This window comes from Phodopus roborovskii, unplaced genomic scaffold, assembly GCF_943737965.1.
Source record: "Phodopus roborovskii unplaced genomic scaffold, PHOROB, whole genome shotgun sequence".
NCBI lineage: Eukaryota > Metazoa > Chordata > Mammalia > Rodentia > Cricetidae > Phodopus > Phodopus roborovskii.
The window spans coordinates 1,328,051-1,337,410 of record NW_026125537.1 but is presented as its reverse complement, the minus strand read 5'-3'; the positions used below and the strand labels follow the sequence as shown (position 1 = coordinate 1,337,410).

Below are 9,360 nucleotides of genomic sequence, written 5' to 3'. Positions count from 1 at the left end.
CTTTTGTGTGTACATTCTGTGCTGACAACTCAGGGTTCTGCCCTCTGCCAACTGTCTTGATAGCATTCTCTAGATTAGTTACAATCCAGCCAGCCTGTAGCTTCAGTTTACTTACCAACAAGCTGTTGCGCTTCATGAGCAATTATCAGTTATTCAACTGAGATCTGCTTCTCAAGGAAAATACCTTGGCAGCCCCAACATAGAAAGAACTGGAGAGTAGACACAGGCCTCAGGGTTCACACCATCACACTTGGGTGTTCTGAGGATGCCTGTTGCTCTCAGAATTGCTTTGAAACTACACTATTCCAGGGAAGCTCCTAACCCATGGAGCTGACAATGGCTTCATGGAAACTCCATGACTCTGAAAGACTCAGCCTGGCTACCGTGACCTCAGAGTGACCAATCCCACTCATAACCTCACACCACCTGACTCAGGAATTCCATACCAAATGAATGCATTACTCACCCCAGCCAGAGCCCAAGTCCCTTCTCTAGGAGCTACTGACTTGCCATAGCACCTAAGGAACTCTTAGTCATCTGCTCACCTCAACACTCCCCTCCCCCAAAATTCAGCAATATGAAGAATTCCAAATTTCACTGGCCTACCATTGGCAGGGGACCACATTCCTAACTTTTCATAACCTCAGCTCCTTGCTTAGGCAAGACCCCTTCCCTAAGGATCTGATACATGGAGAATGTCATCCTTATGTCATTACCCAGAGCTTGCTATGGATGACATCAGGCCCAAGGCCATGCACCTGACATGGGTCACACCCAATTTGTGATCTAGGTGTCATGCACATATTACTCAGCTGAAGCTTGGTCACTGAACAGAGCTGGGACTCTGCCTAGAAGTAGTGCTTGTGGTGGGGGCTGTGGAGACTGGATGTTACACACGGTAACTTAGAAGTTGGCTCCAGCTGGATACAAAGGTACATGCCTGTAACCCAAGCAGCATTCAGGAGGATCAAGAGTTTTTGAGGCAACCCAAGAGTACACAGCAAGTTCTAGGCCAGTCCAGACCATACAAACAAGCCCCAAACACTTAAGTTTCAGGTTGTTCACTAAAGGCAGAGACAGCAGTTTTATAGAAAATAGGATTTATTATTACATTTGAAATGAACACACAGGACTGTTCCAGAAATCTTTTACATATATTATCATTGATAGATTGGATTTATTTAACATACAGGCCAGGTTCCTCCTGAAGACAGTATGCACATGGGCAGTTTTGAACACAGGAATTCACATTGAGCAGACAGCCCCAGCACACAGATCTGCCCCCAGGTCCAGTTGCTTCTATCCCACAGGCTCCCTTCAAAAGTCACAGCAGCTAACCAGCAGGATTCACAGTAACCATGAGGAACTTTCACAAGAGCCCTGAGTGAAGTCTCCGAAGCCAAGCTTGGGGGAGGGGAGAGTGTTGTAGCTTGTGCCAACTCAGATCACAGAGTAGAGTGCAGTTAGTGTCACAGTTTTCTTTCTATGTAATTGTATTAAATTATTGCAATGAGGAAGACATTAAATAGCAACTGCTGTCCCTACTGGTCAAGGAAAAAGGAAAAAGTCAGGACCCTCCTCTGGATGCTAACTAGTCATCAATGCCAATGTCCAAGGCACACATAAATGGCTCATGGGGACACTTGCTGAGAGAGTACATGGCCCATTAGCCACACTGATGCTCAGAAACAGGATCTGAGGAAGGATGGACAGTCGAGAGCAGCCTGGTCCTGTGAAGGACCATGTACCTGAGTAGCATTCTTCATACTCAGCTGGGGATGTGGACATAAACAGTTCTTTGGGGCACCTGAGGCTCAGAGCACATGGGTGGCTGCTACTGTCCTAGCATCTTGGCTGTAACTTAGCTCAACTGGCCACAGTCTGTGATGACAATCTTCTTAGATGTCTTCCCACTTTTGGAGCCAAAAGATTCAATTTTCTTCACAACATCCATGCCCTCTTTGACATGGCCGAACACCACATGCTTGCCATCCAGCCTGTGAGGAGGGTTGAGCCAAGTAAGAAAACATCCAGTGTATCAGCCACCAAGTACAGAATTGTTTGCCAAAGGAACACGCCTACCCCCCCAAAGCTTTGTGAGATCCCCAGCTGTGTTCCAGCAGATGCTACAGGACATGTTCTGTCACCTTGGGCTTTGACCTGGCAGCTTGATCTGAATCTTGGTGACCTTATCTATGAGAAGTGAGCTATTCTTATTCCTCCCAGGAAAATGATGGGCACAGAACTGCTCAAAAGAACTAGTTCAGCAGGCAAGCCAAGGGCCAGGGACTCAGGGACAGAACTGCAAGCAAGGTCCATTAAGGCTTCCATGGAAGAAGCAAAAAAAAAAAAGGGCCAGCAACAACCTGCCCAGCCCTGGCAGCCCTGCATGGCTTGGCAAATGTCATCCTATCACTTAAGGTTTTCTTAAAGTTGTGGAAACAGGCTTTCTGAAGTTCTCAGTCAGCTGCTGCCTCTCAAGTCCAGGGACCTGAAATCTGGAACACTAAGGACTCTGTGTAGAGGAAGGTACTGTTTAGTGGAGGTTTTACCAGGGAAAATCTACTCCTCCTAGACAGCATGGGTCTATGGGAAAGGGGGCTGGAGAGATTGGGGGTGGGGCATGTGAAGCCATCCTAATGGCGTTTGAGTGAAACCTGCCTCAATACCCAGAATCCCACAAGCATGTTCTGCAGGGGAGGTATGCCAAGGAAGATCAGGTTAAGTCAGGCAAAGTGGCTTCTACTCAGACCACTGTGAGGTCACTTACTGAAGCATTCCCCCAAATGTGGGATAGAGGAACCCTTTCATGTGTGTATGTGTGCAGGTGTGACACAAATCAAATTCTAGTCAACATCACCACTGGGAGGCACAGGTGTGACAGTCATAGGACAACCCAAATTGTCCCTCAATTCTCTCCCTGCACAATGAGAAACAAGTCACTGGCCCAGGCAGATGGTCTAGCTGCACACTGCCCTCCTGACTGTGCACAGACCTCCTCTAGCTTCATCCTCAGAGGTCCTACAGCGTGAACTACTCACCAGTCCGTCTTTATTGTGCATATAAAGAACTGAGAGCCATTGGTGTTGGGGCCTGCGTTTGCCATGGACAGAACACCTGTAAGACAAGCAGAGAGAGGCTGAGTCACCCAGAAGACCCCTCAAATGAAGGGGTCTTGGAAGAAGAGATGGCTCACACTCATCAAGGACATGTGAACCTGTAGATCCTGGAACCAGAGAGAACCAGTGTTAACATCCAGACCCTGGAGCTTGTGTGCCTTGACTGTCAACTAGCTTTCTATGGGAGAGGCTGAGATGGAAGGACTTCAGGGATCTCACAGCAGGAGAGTTGATTGGAACCCCAGATACAGCCTCTTGGCTTTCCCACACTCCTTGGGCTCTGCTTAAAAAAGACTCCTTGATCAAAGTTTGTATAAGGAAGTTTGCTTTTGTTTGTTGAAACAGGTATCCCTATGTAGCCCAAGATGGCTTCAACCTTTGGGTTCTCCTGTTTCAGCCTCCCAAATGCTGGAATTACAATAGGAAACCTGGCTTTTACAGAACTAAAGATGGGAAATCCCTTGGGAAAGAAACCTAATAAGCTAGAAATGCTGAACTGCCTGGGTGCTGACAGGAGGAGCATGATGGGATGGATGTCAGGCAACTGGGGACCACAGCTTCCCCAGGCAGCCGGCTGTGGCAGCGTCCAGATGGAACTGTAGAAAGCATTAGAGAGGGGCTCACAGTCCCACATACCTGGCCCCACGTGCTTCAGTGTGAAGTTCTCGTCAGGAAAGCGGCTTCCGTAGATGGATTTCCCTCCTGTGCCATTGTGGTTGGTGAAGTCTCCAGCCTGCACACAGAATGCCTTATAACTGGTTATCACACAACTGATAGTGTGGGTCCCCTAAGAAGGCAGCCCCAACCCACCCAAGGCCCACCCTCAGCAAAGGGGCCAACAACCATCCAGTGCCTGAGATAAAATGGCCAAAGCTACACCATGACAAGTCTGGTTTCCTGTCTGGGTTCATTTTTCAGTAATCCAGTGCCTGAGGTGTTCTAATTTTCAACCCACAGTTCCTACGAGGTCCACAAGCAGGAGACCAGGGTCTTGGTCTCAGACAGAGATGGGCTGCAGCCAGAGGTCAGTTCCCCAGGCTGGCTTCCCTCCTTTGCCCTGGCATCATCCTCCCAAAGCTCAAGCCCAAAGGACTTGTAGACACATAACACGCAGGGGCTGGGAACCTTCCTCAGGGAGCCTGTCCAAGGTCCAGACAGCCTGGGAAGAAGAGTACAGGAGCAACTCTGTGCCCAGTTGTTGGCCATGGCCACACTGGTTTTTCTGAGGACTCTGGAGTGAGAAGTGTGAACTGAATACCAACAAGGTGTCCCCAGTCACCTTGCTTCCAGAGGCCACTACTGGAAGCCAGAAAAGGCTCTCCCAATCTGCATGCCCCTTCCTGACTCCAGCTACCCACCTTAGTGCCCACCTCATCCACCAACCCCAGATGGAGCTGGGAACCTCTGCAGCAGAAAGGGCTTGGCTGGGTTTAGCCACAGCCCTGTCTGTCTCACCTTCACTTCATCACACCCAGTGTGTAACCAGGCACCATATAGTGTCAGAAGGCACAGCCCCAACCCACTGCTACTTGGTTACAGTGGAAAGAATAGGCAGAAAGGACTTTGGAGAGGCCCTGACATCTATAACCATCTCTAGCTATCCTGACCTCATTAACCCCTGACCTTGAGTCTGCCCAAGAAGTTTCTCTTGTAACACCTACCCCCAAACCTGATGCAGCAATACTTACAAGTTTGTAAAACAGGAAGAACATGTGACTAAAGAATGTGTTCATGGAACCGAGAAAAGTTCCTTCACCAGGAAGGCATCTCCAAGTCCAAGCATGTGTAATCCTGACTTAGCTATCTTCTTCGCATCCTCTCTCCTCCCATGCCCAATGCTCAGGGGTACACAGAATGCCAAGATTAGAGACTGTCCAACTCTGGTGGGGACAGCCTCCTGCTGTGTTCTACCATGCACAGGGCCATGCTTGCTGACCCCCACACCCCACCCCAGGGAATCTCTTATTGCCAGCTCTGTTCACAGGGGAGGCTGTATTACTGTTACCTGGCACATGAAAGATGGGATCACCCTGTGGAAGGTGGAACCTTTGTAGCCGAAGCCCTTCTCACCAGTGCACAGGGCTCTGAAGTTCTCTGAAGAAAGAGGGAGAGGTTATGGACAGGCCACCCCTCCCCGCCAGTCTCCCAAGGAGTGGTATGTGTAGAGACACCCTGCCCCTCCTCCTGAGTCTGTTTCTGATCACATACTTCCTTGCCTTGACCCAGTGGCAAACACTGTGGCTAGAATACAAGCTCTAAGCTGTGCCAGTCAGAATAACAGGGCAAGCAGCCCAAAGACTATGTACCTAACCCTGCCCCATGCCATCATGTAAAAGGGAATTGGAAGCTATCTCTGGGAGCTTACATGAGCCTTCCCCTGAAAACCCCCACATTGTCATAGTCTGAGCCCTAACTCCTTCCCCAAGCCCATCAGCCTTGCCTGGTTCACTTTCCACCTTTGCCTTACCTGCTGTCTTTGGCACGACATCTGCCTTTAGCTGTGGGAGGAAAAAGTAACAAAAAAGGATGGTTAGTCCAGAAGCAGGTGCAGGAAAGAGCCCCCTCGCCACTCACACCTAGTGGCCAAGGCATCCTGGGAAAGAACCACAGGACCACTCCTTTCCTACGACCACCAACCCTTCTACAACAGGAAAGCAGCTATCATTTCTGGCAGCTGCTTCCTGAACCCAAGGCTTGCTGGAGGCAGCCTCAGTTTCTTGTTTATCAGAAGAGACCAGTGTCATCCTGGCCCTGGCAGAATTGGCAGCTGGAGGTCCTAAGCATGAGTTCCTGGACCAAGAGTATCATAAACCACCTGCTGTTCCTTAGTGCAGAGAGAAACTGAGGCTCACAGAAGGGAAGGAAGGGACAGTTAAGGAAACACTGCATCCCCATCCAAGCCTGCTCTTGCCTCTCAGCTTCTCATTCAGAACCCCTTGGTGGTGCCTTATTCAAGGCCAGTCTGGTTTACAGAGCAAGTTCCAGAACAGCCAGGGCTATACAGAGAAATTTTGTCTTGAAAAACAAAACAAAAACAACAAAAATCCCTCTTCACCAAATGGAAAAACTGAGGAGTAACAATAAACACCAAGCCCCTCCTTTGCCAATAAGTCAATCAGTCAAGCTAACTGGTCTCTTTGTTTAAAGTGGAATAGCCTGAAGGCAATACTATGGCCTCCTGATACCTTGGTGACTGTTTCCTACTTGTCTTGGGTCGAACAGGAGCTAGTGCCCAATTTGGACCTCAGAGAGAGGATTGGGCTCCCAGCTGAACCAACTTCACACTTGCATTCCTGGGATGCCTCCTCCTAAGTAGCCAGGCCCTGGGGGTGGATCCGGGGTGTACTGGGCGTTAAACTCAGGCCACTACGTGAGCACCGGGCAACACCTGGGCCTTAGACACAAACCTCAGGAGCTCTGGGTCCAGCTTCGGACTCAGAGGTGCTCGGAAACCCAATGCCCTCACTGGCGGGCATTGGCCCGCCAGTGAGGTGTCACTCAGTGCGATCTGACCTTGACCTTTTCATCCACACAAGCCCTCCCTCACGCCTCCACCCTCCTCAGAGTGTTGAAGCGCCCTGGAATAGACCAAACTGATGTCGCTTCTCTGAGAAACGGAAATTGAGGTTCAGGGTTTGGAAGTGAGAGGCCCAAGGTCACCCGGCGTGCTAGGGGCAGAACGGGCCCCGAAAGTAAGGTTTGCCCTAAGCTCAAACCAGGCTGGTCGGGTCCAGGGTCCTCACCTCCAGTACCACGCGGCCCAGCGGCTGCCCATCGGCGCCCACGTCCAAGTACACGAGCGGGTTCCGGGAGGAGGAGTTCGGGTCGCGTGCTCCGCTGTCGCTGCAGGCGCGGGTCGCGGAGAGGAGCAGCGGTGGGGAGCGCGGACTGGAGAGCAGGCCCAGCAGGCGGGGGCCACAGCGCAGAGCCAGCATCGTGGTCACAGGCCGGGCAAAGGAGCGCGAAGAACTCAAGCAGCAAGGTCACACGACCCAGGAAGCGATACCTAGGCCACGCGCCGCTGCCTTTATTGGTTGGCTGGCTCAGGACCACGCCCCCTTCGCTCAAGCCTCCGCCACGCCCCATCAGAGACTGTTCGCTAGCGACCCCTGCTGGCGTCGTTGCGCAGCTCAATCAGTTCGTGTACTGTACCACACCTCCCATCTGTGTACACAGAGCGGGAAGTTACTTTGAAAACGCCTCTCTATAAAGCAAGAGAGATGCTGACCCTGAGAGTCAGAAAGACAAGGAGGGGCTCTAAGGCGGATTAGAAAGGGAAAGATAACAGAAAGAACAGATAAGCAGAGATACCTTTCCAAGACATTCAGGCTTCTGGATCCTGGACTGAATCTATCTCCATTTGCTTCTTGAGATTCGACCCTCCACCAGCAAAACTGAAAATGCAGCATGCTCAATGGTGTACCTGCCAGGTTTCAGTCCCAGTTCCTCCTCCTCTCACACTGACTACCCTTGTCCCCACCACTTCCAGCCAGGCCAGGGAGGTGCCAGATTATGTCTACACCCACTAGCACTCACCTGGAATACACACGTCTTTGCCAACTGGACTGGTCCTGCAGGTGGCTTCTTAAGCCAGGAAGTTAGCAATGGATGATGCAAAGTGAAAGGCGTTGCAGGGGAGCCACAGCCAGGGATTCAGGCCCATGTTAACTGGGCATAACAGCAGCCTGGGAAGCAAATGAATGCCAGCAAATGAGGGCACGTGGGCCAACATCTTTGGTCTTCAGATGGGAAACTGAGGCTCAGAAAGAAAAAAAGTTCTAGCTAAGGCTAGAGAACCCTGGCTCCCTACTGCTGGTTTGCACCAGTCCTTCTGCAAGGAAGCAAGGAGAAATTCACCCTGATTTTCATTCACACCTGTTCTAGGGATAAATAAACAAGAGAAGCATTTGTTCACTGTTAAACACTATACCATGGACAACAGTGATGGGCGTAGCCTAGACTGATTGAAGCAGGTATAGTTTGGGGCTGGGTGGGTGGGGGATCCCTACTGCAAGGTCTCAACAGCCTAAGAAACAAGAGAAGGAGAGGGGCTGAGCCTTGGGGGCAGAGGACTTTGGCCTGCCCCATCCAAGAATCAGCTTGTGGGAAGGCATCCAGCAGGTAGGCTGGTCCAAGCAAATCCAAAGTCAGGGAGCCAGCCTGACCCCTCTTGTGAAGGGTCACAGTCCAGTGCTTTGTCAGCCCTATGCCTTGTGCTACTAGCCTGATGGGCTGTTTCCCAGGCTGTAGTCTAGGGGTGGATGGCGCCCAACCCCACAGAGTGCCCCCTCTTTTTTTAACAGTTTATTTTCATTTTGTATGCATTGATGTTTTGCCTGCATGTACATCTGTACAAGGGTTTAGGATCTCCTGGAACTGCAGTTACACTTGTGAGCTGCCATGTGGTTACTGAGGACTGAACCTGGGTCCTCTGGAAGAGCAGCCAGTGCTCTTAACCACTGAGCCATCTCTCCAGCACAACCCTCTCTTTTCTTGTCAGTGGATACCAAAGTGAGCAGCCTGCATGGAAAACTCACTTGTTCTCTCCTCTGCTGGAGCCATTGGCACATATTCTACACCTATGCAGCAGCAATGCATACTTGGACTTGAAAGGACTGGAGAGGGGTCACCACACATGCACTGTTAGAAAGCATTCAAAAGCCCCAGGCTTCCTGCAGCCAGTTCTAGGCCTTGGCACCTACAGCCTTTAACATACCTGAAATGGGAACTGAGGAAACTAGAAACTAGCTGTTTTTCAAGTCTGCAGAGGTGGAGGTGGAGGCTCAATCTCTCTGCTACTGTGATAAAGTATGCACACTCCCACCCCAGACAAGAACTTGCCCTCATTTGCATGATTCTCCCCCCTCCCACAGCCTTCCACAGCCTCAGACCAGCTGGTAGTTCAGGAAGAAGATCCCTTTCCCAGGACCCACACTGTGCTAGTGAATTGTCAAGGGCAGTTTGTCTGACTTCAGAATCAGGGTTATTGCATGCCAAACCGGCCTGGCTGTCATCGGGGAGCAAGACTGAGGCAGGGCGAGAGACAAGACTTGGAGGGATAGCAAAGGAAGACAGAAAATGAGATAACTAGTAGTAAAGGAACACAGGGGACAAGGGGGAGTGATTTCCACCTTGGGGAATCAGTGTATACATGACCACCTCTGGGTACAACAGGGCACAAGAATGGGAAGAGGTCATTCTGGGGGGAAGGATGAGCCAACAACAAACAGTCCAGGCTGGG

At 50.7% G+C, this 9,360-nt stretch overlaps 1 protein-coding gene across 1 annotated transcript; it reads right to left on the bottom strand.

Annotated features, from left to right (window-relative positions):
- Window positions 1–1,083: 1,083 nt before the first annotated feature.
- On the bottom strand, window positions 1,084–7,151 carry Ppif (peptidylprolyl isomerase F). Its single transcript, XM_051176696.1, has 6 exons — window positions 6,863–7,151; window positions 5,587–5,617; window positions 5,125–5,213; window positions 3,756–3,852; window positions 3,042–3,117; window positions 1,084–1,997 (listed from the first exon to the last, which is right to left on the bottom strand). The coding sequence occupies exons 1-6, from the start codon at window positions 7,052–7,054 to the stop codon at window positions 1,862–1,864; spliced, it is 621 nt and encodes a 206-aa protein (XP_051032653.1). The 5' UTR covers window positions 7,055–7,151; the 3' UTR covers window positions 1,084–1,861.
- Between the last annotated feature and the right edge of the window lie 2,209 nt (window positions 7,152–9,360).